The 19,815-nt window shown below is 34.1% G+C and overlaps 2 protein-coding genes and 1 long non-coding RNA gene across 3 annotated transcripts; all 3 read right to left on the minus strand.

Annotated features, from left to right (window-relative positions):
• On the minus strand, window positions 1-2,301 carry LOC137834336 (uncharacterized). The gene has a single exon (XM_068642394.1). The coding sequence runs from the start codon at window positions 2,299-2,301 to the stop codon at window positions 1-3; it is 2,301 nt and encodes a 766-aa protein (XP_068498495.1).
• A 3,193-nt stretch (window positions 2,302-5,494) lies between these two features.
• On the minus strand, window positions 5,495-6,929 carry LOC137835476 (uncharacterized). Its single transcript, XR_011085093.1, has 2 exons — window positions 6,532-6,929; window positions 5,495-5,709 (listed from the first exon to the last, which is right to left on the minus strand). It is a non-coding gene; the product is annotated as an uncharacterized lncRNA (long non-coding RNA).
• Window positions 6,930-7,786: 857 nt separating this feature from the next.
• LOC137835477 (protein SYM1-like) lies at window positions 7,787-11,359 on the minus strand. Its single transcript, XM_068644005.1, has 7 exons — window positions 10,894-11,359; window positions 10,107-10,247; window positions 9,906-10,019; window positions 9,653-9,826; window positions 8,699-8,814; window positions 8,435-8,516; window positions 7,787-8,161 (listed from the first exon to the last, which is right to left on the minus strand). The coding sequence occupies exons 1-7, from the start codon at window positions 11,209-11,211 to the stop codon at window positions 8,156-8,158; spliced, it is 951 nt and encodes a 316-aa protein (XP_068500106.1). The 5' UTR covers window positions 11,212-11,359; the 3' UTR covers window positions 7,787-8,155.
• Window positions 11,360-19,815: the final 8,456 nt, after the last annotated feature.

Genomic DNA, 19,815 nt, shown 5'->3' on the forward strand with positions numbered 1-19,815 from the left:
CTATAACAATTTTTCAGTTTCTTCAAGAGCATCTTTTCGTCTTTCCTCTCCCAACTTCCTTCGTTTTTGAGCTATCGGTCTTGCTTCTCGGCAAACAGATAATTTGTGAGAAATGATGTTATGATCGATTCCCGGTATGTCTGATGCCTTCCAGGTGAACAAATCTTTGTTCATTCTTATTACTGCCACTAAGTTATCAATCATTTCTTCGGGCATACTACCCCCAACATATGTACATTGCGTTTCATCTTCGCCTAATTGAACCGATGTAATTTCTTCTCTTGGCTCTATCCTTTCGTCATCATTCATTCTGGGATCCAAGTCCACCATTGCAACCATGTTTCTTGCTTCCATACTTCCGGTCGCCACTCTCGGCTCTTGGACCATCTTCAATCCGGTCGCATAACACTCTTTCGCTGCTTTTTGATCGACATATATGGTTGCTATGTCTCCCCGTTCAGTTGGAAATTTCATTGCCAAATGTGGCGTCGACACTATAGCTCCCAACTTATTCAACGAAGATCTTCCTAACAAGGCATTATAGGAAGTACGAGTATCTACCACCAGGTATCTGATTGTAATTGTTTTCGTTGCATTTCCTCTACCAAAAGTTGTCGGCAAATCAATATATCCTTTGGTGTCAACCTTTTCACCTGAAAACCCAATTATTTGCTCCTTCAAAAGAACCATGTCTTGTTCTTTCAAATGTAATTTTTTGAAGGTTTCCCAGAACAGAATATCGAATGAGCTCCCTTGATCTACTAGAGTTTTCATTACCGCGTACCTGGCAATTTCAATTGTTATCACCATTGGGTCTCGTTGATCAGGATCAATATCTTGGAAATCTTCATCAGTAAATAACATAGGTGGCAAACTTATTCTTTTGAAAACATAATTCACGGTCATGGCACCTCTCAAATATTTCTTTCCTATCGTATTATATGTTTCCTTTTCCGGAAAACCTCCAGAGATGGTATTAATGAACCCCCTGACTGGCCTTCCCAAACTGCGTTGTCGGCTCCTTCTCTCTTGAGAATGGAGGTGACTTCCTCCACTTCTTAGATCTCTTTTTTCGTCTCTTCCTCCTCTTCTCTCCTTTCGATCGTTTTGTATATCAGTCGTTCTTCCAAATTTTTCTCTTCTATTCCTGACATCTTGTTCTGGACTTTGACTAGCCTTCATTCTTCCGACTCTAACAAAGCGTTTTAATTGCCCTGTCTGAATCAACTCTTCAATTCGGTCTTTCAGCGCTATGCATTCTTCAGTGTGATGGCCATGATTTTTATGGTACTGGCAACGTTTGCTATGGTCAGCTCGATCTGGGGTTCGTGCTTTCCTTGGTGGCGGTATTACTTCAGTTGCCATCGCCTCTTGAAGTATTCGGGTCCGAGTTGTGCTCAATGGTGTGTATTGTTGAAACTTTCGGCCACGGGGTTCCTCTCTGAAACGTCTGCTTTGATATCCTGCCTCTCTTTCATTTGTTTTCTTCTCGTTCTTCACGTCCATCCTTGCCTGATTCCTAAAGTCCCTTAACTCCTCCATCTGCATGAACTTTGCTGCGCGCCGTCTTAATTCATCAAGGCTTACGGCTGGTTTTTTGCATAAGCTATCGGCAAATGGTCCCGGTCTCAAGGCAGTTATCATATGATGCATAGAAACTTCCGGACTGAGGTTTCTAATACTTAAAGCCATCCTTCCAAAGCGTTCCATAAAAGCTCGCAGTGACTCATTCTGTTCTTGTCTTGTGTTTACGAGAGCTATAGATGTTAAGTGATGTGGTCTACTTGTAGCGAATTGAGCTCCAAACTTTTCTATCAAAGTGTCAAAACAATCAACAGATAAGGGTGGTAGCCGGGTAAACCAGCTCAGAGCCGCTCCTTTCAAGGTAGTTGGGAAAACCCTACATAGAATGGCGTCATTCCACGTGTACAGACTTATTTGAGTTGTGTATATTGCAACATGTTCATATGGATCTGTGCTCCCATCATACTTCTCTATTGTTAGACTCTTCCAATTGTCAGGTAATGGGGTCTCTATTATAGTCTCAGAAAACGGGTGTCTTCTGACTGGCGTTTCCACAGCGACACCGGACGTCTCAGGTATCTTCCTTTGTGTAACCCCGAAACTCTCTTCCTTGTTCTCTCTTTCATTAACAAAGTTTCTCGGGGAAGTATTTAACGCTGTTTCTCCATTCAATCTTTGTCTCATGTAAGCATTCTCAGCTCTCAACATGCTCAACTCCTCTTCATTACTCTTCTTCAGTGTCTCAAGTTCCTCTTGCAATTGCATTAACATGGCCATAGTCGTGGCGTTCTGACAATCTTCTTGTTCTCTAGAATGTTCTCCTCTTTCGTTCATTTTGTTTCTCGGCCCCACGGTGGGCGCCAAAATGTTCTTACAAGGACCTAGAAACAAACTATCTTCGTCTTCCACCCGTTGACCTCTCGGCCTTCGCTTCCGGACTCCCTTCTCGGTGTGATCTTTCGGCTTACTTGTTCTTGGTTTGTATTTGGTTCGAAAATCTTTCACGTTTTATTGAATTGCTTGACTGACACTTCCCGGTCAACTTTAATTTACTCCATTTGATCTTTCGGTTTTTGGTCTCGGCTTCCTCTCACAGATGGGTGTGCGTACCTGAAAGGTGCTCCGATGCCAAAGTTAGATTCAGTTTTACAGGATATTAAAATGAATTCAACCTCCTTACCTCTCAGGATGACCCTCTATTTATACTACTCTTTTATTGGGCCCAGAAGTTATTTGGGCCTTTTCTTTTTGTATTAAACATTTACTACACATACCTACATATTTGGGCCCAGTTTCATGGGCTTTTGCTTAATAATAATTTCCATTTTATTTTATTTCTTTCGTTATTTAGTTTACTTTCGGGTTGAGCTCTCGGCTTAGTACACCTTGCTTTCGGTCGGCTTAGTACACCTTGCTTTCGGTCCAATCTCTCGGCCCAGTACAATAGTTATTTGGCTCAATAAGAAAGAACACAACTATGAGATTTGTGGTCTGGTTGTGTACAGAAATCCAGAACCCAGAATTTATCATTGTTGTCTACTACTAAAATATATAGGCCTTAACCAGAATGTTACCCTCTAATTGTGGTAGTAGTTTAGGTGTTGGAATGCTTTTCAATGTTTTGAAGATGCTTTTTACTTTCTTTCACTCTTTCTTGTATTGACCTACATATTCCAAATTACTAAATTTCCTAGAATATATTTCATGTTCTTTTCCAATGTTTGATTTGATCTGCTTGGTATAAGTGGAAATTCGTTTTAGTGCCATGATAAAAATAACATAAAACTGTAGACCCCCCACCCCCTATTTTCTCTTGATGCAGAAAATGGTGCTTATGCAGATTGTAGACTTTCCCTATTGCTAAAGATGGCTGAATTGCAATATTCATGGCTGTCCATGAATAATAATTTTTATACAATTTTCCATAACGAAAAGATATGGTTGAACTAGATTAAACCAACTCTTCCAAAATTTCAAGTTGTTCATCCATCATGAAAAGAATTATGTAAAGCTAATCTACTATAGAAGAAAGATAAAGAAAAAAAGTGTGAACTGAGGACCATTTATTCATCCTTCTCAACCTTTCCTAAATCTTAAATCCCGAAAAACAAGAATAAAGTATGCATTGATTCCTATAACCAAGATTTGTGTCACCAATCAAAGTGCTTTCCACGGTGGTGATGGTGGCAATGTCTGTGTTAATACACCCAAACACTGCATAACATTGGTAACATGAGACAAACATGCAGAAGTGGTTCTTCGAATCACGCAAAAGCTCCAGAGTTCAATTACTAGCTTAATTTCTCAGGCATTGTCTTGTGTGTTATTATGATTTTAAAAATTGTTTTTGATGAGAGAAAGTTGAAAGAGATGAAAAGAGAGACTGGGTACGAGGGTTTAAAGATTGAAAAACTACGATTTTGGAAAAAAGAAGTGGTTAAGTCCAATTCTTAAAAAATATGATTATATTTTTAATAATAGATAAATCATAATTCTTCATAAGCGTTAAATACGAAAAAACACATTTAAACCTAATCAACTCTAAAATGTATCAAGTAAAAGTAAGATTTATTTATGTTTATAAAAAAAGTTGTATTTGATGACATTAACAAAAAAACCTAACTAAGAGAACATTAGCTTATATTTTATCTAAACACGATGCTAATGTTACTTTCTCTATCACGGAAATCATTTTACCCAACTTCTTAATATGGAAAATATTCGTTTCCTATGGATTTTTTATGCTTGGAAGTAATTTTGAATTCTGTAACAAATGTGGAAATACTCATTATCTGCTCATTTACAGAAATAGGTTAAACATATCTTAAAAGATACGATCTCTAAAGATATTACTGTAACTCACCGCTGTCAGAAGTCAATGCAAGAATAAGATCATAAAGAGCATCATTATTATGAATTCATGTAAAGATGAACATGAGACAAATTGAGTTGAGTTTAGAAGAAGAAAAAAGTAACACCTTTAATTAACTAGATAATTTATAAAAATCATACAATCTACTCTCTCGTCACCAATACTTTTAGCAGCTTTCTTCGTATCGGTCTAACCAACTTTTACTGATTTTCTAATCTTTTTGTCAATCATCTCAACATTAATATCTCCTTGAATACAATTATATTGTACCATATGATTTCTTGTATCATCACACATTCATCTTAGCATGTTCATTTTATTTTGCCAGTTCCAACTTTTTTCTCTTTTCCTTTAAATGTGCAGTATTGACTAAGAATACAGTAAAACTTCTCTTTGAACTTTACTTCACAATTACAAATACCTCTCGATTGCTTTATATCCTATGTGTCACCTTTTCATTAACTTCTCCACCATTTGTACTATTCATCTCATTTAAATGTTTTCATAGCTAATCCCAAACCTCAAACAAAGAAATGAATTATGTTATTGTACAGCCAGGATAACCACCTATATCATCTTAAAACTTTCTAAATGCAACAAGGTCATGTCTGATCTCCCAATGCATGAAACTCAGACCAAAGAAAAAGCCTCTTCTATTAGACGCTTGAAAATGGCTAGATTCATCATTTTTTTTTCCCAGCAAAATTATGTTTTATGTTTTTAAAATCTTTCGATTTTATAATAGGACATAACAACTCACATAAATGCAGAGTTGGTGTGTCATCAATTTGCAAGCGACCACACCAAACCACTGATAAGTGTGTCGCATGCAAAATAGCAGTTTGGGGTCTTCACTCTGCTGCTCTACCCCATCCAAATCCACCAACCAGAAACAGAAAGTAGATAATAAAAACACATAGTCACGTATTCGATATCCCTAGGCCCCTCTGAGAAAAGGAAATAATTAGTTGCCAAAGAAAAGGGAAATTACTCTGCCATCACTATCAGCTTTTAATCTCTGCAATGTACTTTGATATTGATCTTAGTTGTCATCCTTCTTACCACAGTCAAGGGAAAAAGAAGTGAAAGTGGAAATCATAGTGAAAAGATAAATGCAATAAGAAGAAACAAATGAAAGACAATAGCTAGGGAAGATGAATATTGTGAATTTTTTAGAGTAAAACTGGAGAAAGATGTAAAATTCAAGTATTACAACATAGGATCTGAGATAAAAATTGTACTTGCTAGTTGACCCTGACTTCAAGCTTGTAAGTAGGTCTGTAATGGAATCATACCTATGTCACGCCAAGATCCTGCCAAATGAAGTGGGGATGAAGATAGAGTACAGTAGTAGAAGAGTGAGAACATAATACAACTCGTTACTTATGTCCCTAGATAACATGATAAGGAATGACTCACAAAACTCTTTTAGTCTAAAGTCTAAAAAATTATTAGCATTCATATCCTCTTTTTATATATATATCATATCATTTATCAGAATTATACTTCTTTTATCTCTATCCCTTCTAATAAACTTGGAAGCTCCACAAATCAATTTTCGAACACAAGTGTGTGTTGGAAGCATTAAGTACATGTACTAGCACGTGTATGCACACCTACATACAAACTTACACGAAAATTGAGTAACAATGTTAGAAAAAAATAACAAACTACATTCACATCCTTTATGATTTCTTAAGACTGAATTTGTTAAGACAAAAATCCCAGTTAGAAAATCAGTGTAAATGGTAAAATATGGAATTGAATCTCAAGAAACTAAGAGAATGTCACTATAATTAGCTTTAAAAGAAATCTGCAAGAAAACTAAAATTATATATAAAAAAAAAAATAAGAGAAAATTTATGACTTTGCCCAAAATTCTAGTCTTTTACTTTTGAAATCTAATAATAGGCAATAGCTTCATCTTTCCAAACAAAACAATAACATTCAATACTTGTACTTCTAAAACACTCTTCCCCATTTATTTAATACTTATTTTAAAAATGAAAGAAATGAAAAGGTTAATTGGGGTGAAGAAGCATCTCATTAGCAAAGAGCGCATGGAAATAAAAATCAAATCTTTATGAGCGCGATTGGAGAATAAATGAAGTGGGTGTGCATAAAACGGTACGTACCTAGCCTCAGAACACAGGGTGGATTGGGAATCGAATCAAATGTCGAGAATCTTGAAAACGACGAAGCAGAGGAATCCCAGGAAGATCAAAATGAAAAGGCAATCAACAAAGATGAAGAATCTGGTTGAGCCGTGATTCCTTTTGGTCTTTGATTTGGCCACGGACTCGTTCAGTTCTTTGATGTTGGCCATTGCAGAACGGAGAGTGGTGAATTCCGATCCTCACCTATGCGAGCCGCGGCTACTGCTGAATGACCCAAAGGCTACGCCTAAGGGTGTCACTGATAATCCAATATTACCCAAAAGGCCAATTGGTCAATGTTTTCTCTTTATGTTTTCTTCTAGATAATGAATAAATTTGAGATTGAGAAAATGGAAAGAAAACAAAAGTTGAAGAACAACAAAGTGGAAACAATATATTATTTTTATAGAAAAAATAAAAATATTCTTGTTTATGCTTAAAAGTCCTATAATTTTTCAAATGAGTAATATTAGCTTTTATAAAATTTTAATTATAGATTTTATTTTTCAGTTTTTCAAAATTTTCACATATGTTAGAATATTCGTGTAATAACATATATTAATTTTATTGTTAAAATTTTACTTTAAGAAGTAGTTAATACTATGCTAATTTGCGTAAAAAATTAAAAGATATACAAACAGTATATTAAAATTGCTTAATTTTAAAAATTTGAACAGCCAGATTTACAAATAAAATTTTATAAAGATTAAAATTGTGTAATTTTAAAACTATAAAGAATGAAAGTGAATTTAATTTTTTTTTTATCTATTTAGACGTGTAGAAAAAATATTTGTATTTTTCATTTTCTTAGAAAATAGAAGTAGTAATTAGTTAGCTAAAAGTTAAAAATAATTTTACATCATCGTATAATATTCTCACACTAATTATTTCTTTATTTTTCATGTCTAAAATCAGGAATCATGATCAGGCGGAGACCGATTAATTACTTGTGAAACATACATACTAAATTAATGTGTATAATAAACATGATTCTCACAAATACATTTCATGCTATTGCTGCTTGAGTCATTCATACTAAATTACACTTTTCTAATCTAAATCTTCTGAAAATGCTCTCCCATTAGTCTTCTTTTAGATGATGATAAATATGGAATGCATTTTATACTTCCAAGATATTATATCCATTTACTATTTTCATTTTAGTTTTTATTATATTTTTTGGTAGTTATGTGGAGGGGTAATGTAAGTCAAAGCTTAAAAACACTGGAACAAATGAAATTCCAAAGAGAATGTTTCCAGCACTGATATGAGATGAATTTGTTTTATACAGAATTATGGAAAAGAACTAACTTGTGTTCTGAATGCATTATAATATTAAATATACAATCAATCATCTATGTATTTATTCTGATAACTGCAACCTAACTAGCCCTAACTAGCTCTGATCATAACTAAAAGCAAGCAACACGAGCTGGGTAAGTGTATAAGTGTATAAGTATATCCTGTATGACAGCAGATAACAACCTCAGGTCCCTAAGGTCGCTCAATGACCTTCAACTTTACATTCTTCGTAATCTTTGCGAGGTTGATCTTGTAATTGCCATGAAATCTATATAGTTTTTTTCTCCACTTTTCAATTCATTTATTCCTGGCAGTACACAACATAAAATAGACAATAAAAAGAGAGAAAAAAGTTATTAGCTTAATATGTGAAGTAGAATATTGATTAATTATCTTTTTATTAAAACATTAGACTAAGACAAGGTATAGAATATGGTTTGTTTTTTTTTATCTCAATTTGAAAAATGATTTACCATATCATTCTCAATCATAGGCGTGTAAGAATATGTCCCAGTGGAAGGGCCACAAGCCTTACCCTGAAACCTTAAAACAGACCAGTGGAAGAACACAGTCTACTTACCTCAGAATTTTGGTTTGAAGTGGATGACGTTGTTTCTGATGCTGACTCGGATATTCGGGTTTCTGATTTCTCATTTGAATAGCTATAAACAAAACAAGATTGTGTATGAATGAGAATCCTGTTGACAATGTAATGACGATCTGTAACACGTTTTTAATGCTATTTCTTAGTGTGATATATCCTTGTATAAAATGTCACTGTCAACCATCTATGGTTAATCATGTGTAATAATTTAATACGACATGATAATTTTAGAAAACTTACGTTGAAAGTATTGTGACCCAGACGAGCTCTACACAGTCCACCCAAAGAAGCCTTTGTTCCACAGGAATCAGACCATAAGTAATCAGATGGGCAAAAGGCCAAAGTTTCCACCCTGCCTGGGAAGCATATGAGAGATGTTAGCTGTCCAAAGAGGAGAGTTTTTTCTAATTAAAGAATATACATTTCATTCATTATACTATTCTTCATCCTTGCATTGCTAGTGCTTAGTTTAGCTGTATTAACTGAATTCCTATTTGACCCCTTTCTTCCTTCAATTTTCTTGTTTTCCTTTTAGGTGTCTATAAGACCAAATGGGTAATCTGTAACAAGGCCATTCCCACAGTGGACACATAGCAGGTACACCACCTTCTCTAGATTCTATTTGTTCACTTTTCTATAAGCAAACATAGGCATCGGATCATTGGTTCTTATTATACCCGCTTGCTTTCCTAGGGCCCTTTGTTTTGCTACAGAAATATTATTAATTAGGGGTTTAGGACTGAGCACATTTCACAGCCTTTTTATTCAGCACCAGCTTCAACATAGCTACAATACTACTCGGCTCATGAACGGGAGGTATGAGGCACAAGCAAAACACAATGTTGTGACACTTGAAAAAACAATATGGCATAAGGCAGATTTCACCCCGCACAATTCAAGTAATTCATAGTTTAAGAGCGAGGTACAGGGATACACAAGCTTGTAATGAGAATAAGATGGAACTACAATACCTGAAAATTTGAATTCTAGGTTCACTCAAATTGTTACTATACCTACTACATACGCAACACTATAGCAGTTTACCAATTTGAGCCTGAGAGTATGACATAGTCCAAGAACATAAGCTCAATTTTTATCTTGAGACATCTCCACAACTTCACAATGATGCAGATAATTACATTTAAAATTAACATCTAAAAGCAGCATAAGGAAATAAATCAAATAACTACTCACAGTAAGCAGGGGGAAAAATGTTGACTTCAGTTCACCATATATGTTAGTCAAAGATTCAAACCGTAATAAGCCCAAAACCACAAAGTAGATGCTGTTCCAAATTGCAGACCACACAGTTTGGTCGAAAGCAACTTTAGCAGGGACAACCCACCATTCTTCGAAAGGAAAAAGAGCCTGTGAAATCATGCAATCAATTTCAGTCATTCGTAGAATATCACCAAATAGTTCCAACTCAAGAAGTCAAAATAATCACCTCACAAAGTTGATAGTAATAATGAGAAAGAGATCCATGGAGAGTAAACCCAACAAGACCTGATCTGAGTAACCGCGCCCGATCAAACTCAAAAAGAGGCTTTCCTTCATAGCACTGTATATTTTGGTTAAAAATAGCTGAAGTGTCATAAAACTCTATGTCCAAAATTAGTATTTCACATTTTGAGAGTCAAAAACAAACCTGAGCAATCCAGTCTCCAATTGAGTAGACAATCCCACTTATTGCCATTTTAGCTAAAACCGGGTTAGCTTTCAGAGCTTGCTCATAGGCAATCCAATTGTGCTCAGGTATATACCTTAGAATCTCATAAAGGGTCCAACCCTGAATAATAAAACACAAATTAGATGTTAACTTCTTCTGTGTCACACAGAAAATACACTTCAGTTTAATCACTCTAGTATTAAACATGCTCTTCTAGTTTCTTTACCAAAGATCCTACATTGACTGGAAATATAGGCATACAGCCAAAACAATATAAATAAACATAAGTAGTAGGAGGCAACCCAAATCTCCTGGACAAGCTTTTAGAGTTGAATTAGCCTCTACTCTACACCAAATTCTAATATAGTATTAAAGTTTATAATAATGGTTGTTGTTACTTGTTAAGCCTATCAGACTACATGTTACTAAACATTTATCAGACCCGTCGAGGATGTCCAACAAAACAAACTTTAGATGCGAGAGATGTCCCGCCCTCATAATAAGGGGAGGTGTTGGATTCTACTAACTAGTGATATATAAGTGGAGGCAACCTCTATCTCAAGAACAGGTTTTTGGAGTTGGGTTAAACCCAATTTTAAATTCTAAGAACTATTAAGTTAGCGATCAACTTGAGTAACCAACAAGAACATGACTGTATAAATTGGAACAATGTTTAAGCTCAATGGGTCTGTGAAAAACAACAATTGGGTGGTAATAATAATGACAATAACAATAAAATGTAAGAAAATTTAATATTGAAACTGACATGCCAGTAGTCATGGTCAATGGTGAGCAACTTGGTGACAGCAAAAGTCCCAAACCCCAAAACGATGATGGCATTGATGGTACTACTGCTTGTGAGGCCAGGATGAAGCTCTGCCTCTGTTTTGGATTCCAACGGTTGAAAGCCCTCAACTTGGGTTCCTCTGTCTTCAGACACCGGAACTATTTCTCGGTCCTCAGCAACAGAGGTGATGATACGACTTCGTTTAGGGGTTGGAGAACAGAGGGGAACGAAATGGGGCTTGGAGAAGGTTGATGTGAGTATGGGAAAGACGGTGCAAAGAGAAGTAACAGTGGCCATGGAAGAGGGTCCGAGGATTGTGTTTGTGTCGTGTGAATTTGTGAAGTGAGTGGGGCATCACCTCTTTCCTACTACAACCAACCCACCATGTAAACGCAACTACGCATCTCTGCAATTTGCCAACTTGACTCTGTCTTGTTCATCGGTTAAAAATATACTCTTCTACTAAATTACTTAAATAAGGAATATTTTAGTACAATTTTTAATGTTTAAAATTTTAATGTTCTATTATAATTAATAATAAAAACTTAATTAGTACTTTTTAACGATTTAAATTATATATTATTAAATTTTTAAAAATATAATATAAAAAATTATTATTTTAAATTACTTTTTATTTTTATTTCAAAGAAATCGAACCCGTAAGACCCATGTTATTTCTACAGCTAGATCAAAATAGGTTGTTTTTTTCCTGGACCTCTGTTATAACTTTTGCTCTCACCTATAAATGAAACAAAAGATATTTTGTCTTCAAAAAAATATATTCTAAATTTTATAGTCTAAAAATATATTATATAATTCAAAATATATTTTTAAATTAAAAATATTTTTTAATTATATAATTCAAAAAAATTTAAAAAAAATGCATTCTAGATTATAAAATTTGAAAGGTATTTCAAAATTTAAAAATACTTTCTAAATTTCGTAATATGAAAATAGATTTTTATAATGTGGAATGTATTTAGAGAAAACTTATTTTAAATTATAGAAAGTAGAAAGTATTTTCAATATCTTTCAAATTTTATAATCAGATTTTTTTCCGAATTAAACATTACAAAATAAAAACATCAATAAAATAAAAAAAAGTTTTTATATTTTAAAATATGGGTGTTAAAAGTTATGAAGCTACAGGATGAAAAATCCTTAAAAATACTATTCCGATCCAACCCATTTCGATCCTTAAATAATTGGTAACTTCTTTCTGCATCTCTACAAATTTCTTACTGCACCCCTCACTTCCTGAAAAGACTGTTTTGCCCCCTTTAAAAAATGACTTCTAAATTGTTTTTTTCCAAACTATTTCTGGAACGTCTTTTCCAAAACATGTTTTATGAATCCCGGATTTATAAATTCGAAAATAAATAAAAAATGTATTCTGAAAAAGATGTTTCAGAATGATTTTGCTCTTTTTGAAGAATGTAGGGATGCAGGAAGAAAAGTGTAGAGGTGTAGGAATCGTTGTTATATGTGTGGTTTTAAAAAAAAAATTATTTCATATATAATCACCTTAAACCTGCATAAAATATCCAATTTTCAGAAAATAAAAACATTTAAAATCATAATTTAATTGTGGAAAATATATACAATAAATTATAACATTCTACAAAAAAAAATTGCTAATATATGAAAAAGTTTTATGTCATTCTAATAATTTATCTATCTTAAGGTGTTATACGTGGTTACAAAATACTTTGATCATGTTATCCTCACATACTCCAATACTTCCGAATCTAGAGGTTGTTGGTCATTGAAAAACTATGACATTTGAAATTTTTTGAAATAAACCCTGAATTTTAAAGTGTTTTTTGTATTGAGGTATTACCTGATCCCAACCTCTATCAATTTTAGCTTGCACAATAATCGACATTCATTGCATAACATAATAACCACACTCATAACTTCGAGATTGGTTGTTGGATTGCATGTGAAAATATATGTATTAAATGAATAAGTGAGACACATTAAATTGAGTGAACAAAATACTTTAAATACTTTAAGGTACATCTAAGTGAGTTTTTGTGCGTTTACACTTCTTCTCCCACTCAACATATTATATCCATAGTAAACACTAAAATAATAAGATTTCAGGTTAGAATACATAATATTATATAATGTATAAGTAATAATAAATGTTAAATGAAATTGTCGTACCTATCTATAATGTGTTTAAAATAGGTAGTTGGTTTCTTATGCAATGAGCAAAACCATGCAGCGGTATAATCTTGAACATATATGATCAATAGTTGCCAATGACACCTATATAACAAATCAACTAGTTTATCTTATTTCAATAATTTAGTATAACTTATTTAATAAATATGGACTTACTCATAGATGTACGGGGCAAAATAAATTTGTTTTCCTCCATTCTTTAAGGCAGTGGTGATGTATGTTTGTGTTTTTGACTTCTTGTTTCCAAGTGATTCAATGAGTTGAGGGTCTAAAAACTCCTATATACCTAAATTTCAATAAGTTAGTACTAATATGTTTAATAAATCAAAAGTATAAAGATTAATATTTGAACTTACAGCATCCATAATTAAAGAATTGTTATGTTAATCTCTTGATTTTCGGATGCAAGGTCCAACAAATCAAACATGTGAAAGTACAACGACGGTATATCACTATGCCTTCCAAAAACATTGGCATCCCATGGAACCTTTACGACGATTGTATCTAAAGTTGTAGCAACTTTCACCAATGTTGCCATAGGATCATCAATGGAGAATTTTTGTTTCTTTTGCAGAGGCAATTTTGTCTTAAGTTCCTGCTACTCATCAACAAATAAATAAATAATTAAATTAGTTAGAATGTAGTATATCTTATATGTAATCCTATTAGTACAAAGATATACCGTAGAGTCTATAGGTCTAGCGAGATGTTTAGGCCAGGCAACAAAAGTATGTAATGTCTCTACTATAATTGTGACCTCTGATGTCAGCATAGGAACTGCAACATCACCATAAAGGACCTTCTCCACCATGACCTTTATGAAATTAGAAGGAAGAGACACATTGTGTAACATTGTCACCCCTTCATAACACTTACCCAGGGCAACGAATCGGGTTAAAGAATTATACTCAACATATAATTCGCATTGGCTAGTTTAGCCAAAGTCATCCCCCAATTGATCAATCGCCGAACAACTCCCTTTAATGCTGACTCTCTTAATATGAGGCGAGTTTCTTCATCAAGGGATGCATATGGTGTACAAGGATTTTCTTCTTTCCTTTCACCATATATAAAATTTGTTGTCAATTTTGATTTAAACTGATGAAACTTGATACTCACACTAGAAAGAACCTTCACTCTCAAGGTTTCCACATTTGGGATCTTGTAATGCGTTTACAAAGTATAAATATTTGGGATAGTTAGTTCATAAACAAGCTTTAGATTGAACAAAGTATAAAAGAACTTTAGATTGAACAAAGTATAAAAGAAATTTAGATTGAACAAAGTATAAAAGAACTTCAGATTGAACAAAGTAAAAACAATTACATACCAGAATATCTTGCCAAATCATGTTTCTCTCGTGCTCGGTCACGTGATCCCAAGACTCAATTAAGATAGAGATCCTTTCACGAGCAAATATTTCGAGATAACTGCTAAATTTCTTTGCATATGGCCTAATGGCCACACTAGTGTTAACATCAATAGCCAATGGTATTTTGTCATCTTTATTTATCTTCTTATACATATTTTTTAATCTTGTAGGTCATCTACCAGTTATTGAACGAGGAACTTTATTATTTTCCATGTTCTTGTTATCAAACAAATATAATAAGCATTAAGAATATGAAATATAATAAAAATAATATATTGTATAACTAAACATGAATCACATGCACATACAAATATATATTCCTTCATTATGATCATTTCGAGTTGCATGTACAACATCAACAACATCCTCGTACTCTTTATTGATGGTCGTTCTTGCAAGTGATTCAATCTCACAAATGTCATTGTTTGTATCTTCTGGGTCATTATGTTGTTTTTCTTTCCATGTAGCACAACAAAACAGTGTTTAGACGTAGGATCTTGGATATAGAAAACTTGGGAAGCTTGATGTGCCATTATGAATGGTTCGTCATGATAATCTATCTTTTGAAAGTAAACCAAAGTCATTCCTGATTCATTAACTTTGACACCAGTCTTATTGTCAACCCACTTGCATTTGAAAACAGGTACAATAAACTTGGTATAATTAACTTCTCAAATCTCTACTATGAAATCATAATAAGGCATTGATCCCACAACAGGATTTTGATCCTTTGCAGTTGAAAACTGCATAGACTCTGCCTCCAAGGTGACTCCGCTATTTTGCATTGTACTCCTATCATCTCGAGACTTTGTGTAAAACAAACAACCATTTACTTCATAGCCAGAACAACATAAAACATCAAACTTGAGACCGTTTGCAATCCATGTTAATGTTTCAGATGCTGATGGATCATTCATGATTTGTTGCTTAAACCATGACATGAAAGTTTTGTTATGCTCAATTAACACCCATTTTTTTGATTGTCTTCGATTCTTATATTTGACAAAGTCTAACAATTCATCATACCACGTCCATGTTGTATAATTTTTCAAAAATCCATCACACAAAAGATGTTCTCTAACTTCGGAAACACTCAATATCCTTCCATTCAAACAATTGACACATGGACACCTTATTCTTACTCCATTATGATTACTAACGACATTATGTTGCGCAAATTGTAAGAATTCTTCAACCTCTTTTTCGTAAGCATCACTTATCCGTGGTGTATTAATCCAACTCCGATCCATAGAACTGGTAAACTAAGAAAATTTAAATCAAAATTGCCAAGAGTTGGATACCCTCAGACTCGGAATCAATGTCTTAAACAAATCAAATGTGTCGAGGGTCGGACAATCCCGAACTCAAAATCAACGTGTTCAATAAATACAAATCCTATAACTAAATCAAATGTATCGAGGGTCGGACACCCCCGAACTCATAATCAACGTGTTCAATAAATACAAATCTTATAACTAAATCAAATGTGTCGAGGGTCGGATACCCTAGACTCAAAACCATCGTGTTGAATACATACACATATTAATCATTACTAATCAACACATGCATGCAAATATTTATTATAAAATTAATTAAATAAATTAGAATACTAACTATTATCAATATAAATGCAAATATTTATTATAAATTTAATTAAATAAACTAAAATACTAACTAATATAAATATACACACAAAATATTTATTATAAATTTTATTAAATAAATTAAATACTAACTAAGATAAATATATATGAAAAATATTTATTATAAAATTAATCAAATAAATAAATAAAAATTAACCTTTTTGGCTCACACGGCAGTGGAGTTGAGGAAAAGGGAAGTCTGACGCGCCGATGGAGCAGTTCGGCGTAATGGCAGCTAAGGCAAGACTCGGTGGTGGTTGGTGCAGCCCACAAAGAAGGCTAGGCGGTGGCAGCACTCTGCGGTGGCACTCACGACCTTGTGGCGGTGCTGGTTCGTGAGAAGAGTGGGCTGGAAACACGTGGCCACAGAGGCGAGGGCTGGCGTAACTGGTTCGCAATGCAGTAGCGACGCAAGGATAGGTTCGTGAGAGGGAATGGCGGTGCACGTCAAGCGACACAGTGAAAAGCTCCGGAGCGGCGACTGTTGCAATGGTGAGGAGTGAAGACGAAGGAGAAACTGAAAAGTGTAAGAGTGAAGAAGGAAAGCGTGAGTTTTAAAAGTGAAATTGAAGGAGAGTGGAAAGAAAAGTTGGCTGCAGTATAAACTGAAGCATATAATGACGGTTCAACCCCAACCATCTTTATAAATGCCTCAAGCACACCATTAACGACGATTCATTTCTAGAACCATCGTTATTGCTCATGACCAACAAATTAACGATGGTTCCTCTCTAGAATCATCGTTATAGATGCCTCTAATTGCTTTAAAATTACAAGTTTGTCACCGTTCTTTTTTTAACGATGGTTTTTGTTGAACCGTCTTTATATGCCGTCGTGGTATTGATATTTTCTACTAGTGAATCCTATTAGTGCAAAGATATACCATAGATTTTGATATAGGTCTGACGAGATGTCTGGGTTAGGCAATGAAAGTATGTAATGCCTTTGTTACAATTGTCACCTTTGATGTCGGCACATGAATTGCAGCATCACCATGAAGGACCTTCTCCATCGTGACCTTTATTAAATTAGAACGAAGATGCACATTGTGTAACATTGTGACCTCTTCATAACACTTACCTAGGGCCACGAATCGGGTGAAAGAATCACAATCAACATACAACTCACATTGACTAGTTGAGCCAAAGTCATCCCCCGATGGATCAACCATCGAACAACTCCCTTTAATGTTGACTCTCTTAATATGAGGCAAGTCATCTCGTATCACAACAGGTGGTTGTTGTGAGAGTCCTAAACCCTCCAACCGCTTTTCAAACTTCTTATCCATCCACTTATCAAACTCCTCCATTAACCTTTCTTTAATCTCTTGAGTGATCTCAACCTTTATCTGTTTTCGTAATTGTAGAAAATACTCCTAGTTAGGTTCACTGAACGAATGTTCCTTGCACTGTGAAGAAGGTCCAAAGTATGAGTGAATCCCCACCCCATATCTAGCAATACAAACACGTCCAAGGTGCTCAGGTCGTTCAATAGCAACCGTAAGAATATCGTTGCGACCATAAGGATTAAAAGTTTTATGTCTTGTTTGTTCAACAAGAGAATCCTACAATAAATGAAAACAAATTGTCAAACTTCAACACACACATTGAATTTAAAATAACACATATAAAACATATTTCTTACAATTCGTTCAATTGTTCGTTGTAATTCCTCAGAAGTCCATGTCCCTTATTGCTTTAGACGGGCATTCTTCAATTTCTCATGTCGGGATGGTGGGGATGGAGGGTTCAAATAATCTACATTATTCTCTTCCTCAATAGAAGCAAAATGTGCTTTAATCTTTTTTTGAATAAACTTTTGCTCTAAGTTCTAATAACCACCACGAGACAATAAGTGTGGGGTCTCATTACAAAGGAAACTTGGTCTTGGGTTACGGTAAAGGAAAGATTGACAGATTTTTCATACTCGAATTGGTGTTTGGAACCTTTATGTTGTATGAGGTATTTGAAAAAATGATGTTTGGAAATTTTTTTCTAACGTTTTGTCCAATATTGGAAGTTATGTTGTTTTCAATGTAGGTTATTTGGTTTTCGTAGTATCTCACATGTCTATTTTGTATTTTCTAGTTCTCAAGTGTTTGAATAGCTTTCAAAAGGTTGTAGGGTGGTTTTTTTATTGTCTTTTTTTTTGTTAGAATTTGGCTAGAAGGTAGTAGGGTATTTTGGAAGGATATTGTATTTGTGTTTTGATATGATCATGTCTATACCAGTCTAGTTATGTTTATGACATTTTAGTTGTTGCTTTGTAGAGTTTCTTGAAACTCCAGTTGATTGAGTATTATATAGTTTGGTTTGGATTTTTCTGTGTAAAGATTAAGATACTCGGAAGTGTATTATTTTATTTTATTTATTTTTTATTGATAAAAAAATTTCTTAAAAAATTAATAACTTTTTTAATAATTAATTAGTATATATTTATGAAAAAATAGTTAACTACCTATACGTAACAGAAGTCACAAAAAGGTATTTCCCTCTCAAAATGGCTTATCACCAACCACATGAAATACATACATAATGACAGAAAATGAATTATTCATTCTCATCAGTGATACAATTTTATCCTCTTATCTAAATAAAACATAGAATTCCTATGGATTCTACCAATTTTGTTCTTTAAAATTATTCCGAATAAGTCCCACCATTACTAAAATTTAACTTCCGAATTGACAAAGCGTGGGGAAAATTTTGGTGCGTAGGCCCAGGTACACCCACCACATGAGACATTAATGAGAGAGGGACCCTACTACACAGGATTTGAGGTAACGACATTGCAATAAGAGAAGAAGAAGCCCTGTGATGGAGACCAATGCCAGTTAGACAGAAGGAGAAGACCAAGACCAAAGCCTTACTCCATCACATCATCGTAAATTAATACATCTCTACGCCATTCTGTTGTTAGCTCAACATTGTTTTCTTTAATAATTAAAAAACAAAAACACTTCCTCCTCCCATATAATAGTAAAATTATTTGCTAATTTTATTTTCTTTAATAAAAATATAGTTATTTTACAAATTCAAAATGATGTTCGTAATATTTTCTAATTATATATATATATATATATATATATATATAATTACATTAAATAAAAAAAATGTACTTTACAACTATAATTTTAAGATGGAGGAGTTAAGGTAGGTTGGGAATCCCTCATTAATTTTGGAGAGACCATGACCAATGAATATTGGTATTGATTTATTAAATATATTTGTTCTAGTGTGAAAGTTAGAGTCTAGAGAACTATTGAGAGGATTATTCTATCACCTTCTATCGGTTAATCGTACTCTCTACAAGCCTCCTTCTTTCACTCTTCCTTCTTAGTCTCGACTCTCGGTCTTCTCGTAATCCAAACTCAGAGGGTACCTGCAGAAGACACTCCGACGCTCAAGTCAGCAAAAATGTTCGGTACTCGGTTCTTAGAGCACAATATATGATGATGTCCCTGATTCTTGGAATATGTGCTATTTATATTACCTTTGGCGGACTTTCCTTATTGGGTCAGGTTAAGGAGTTAGACCGTGTTTATGGCTGCATTACCTAGCTACTAATCACGGATTAGCTTTACTGACCTTGGTTGAGCGTAAATGGACTTGAGCGATCGGTAACTAACTTCGGTCAACCCAATGATGAGCACCGAGACGTGATATCAGTCATACGACTCTCACCGATACAATATGA

The sequence above is a fragment of the Phaseolus vulgaris genome, chromosome 5 (assembly GCF_000499845.2).
Source record: "Phaseolus vulgaris cultivar G19833 chromosome 5, P. vulgaris v2.0, whole genome shotgun sequence".
NCBI classification, from domain to species: domain Eukaryota; kingdom Viridiplantae; phylum Streptophyta; class Magnoliopsida; order Fabales; family Fabaceae; genus Phaseolus; species Phaseolus vulgaris.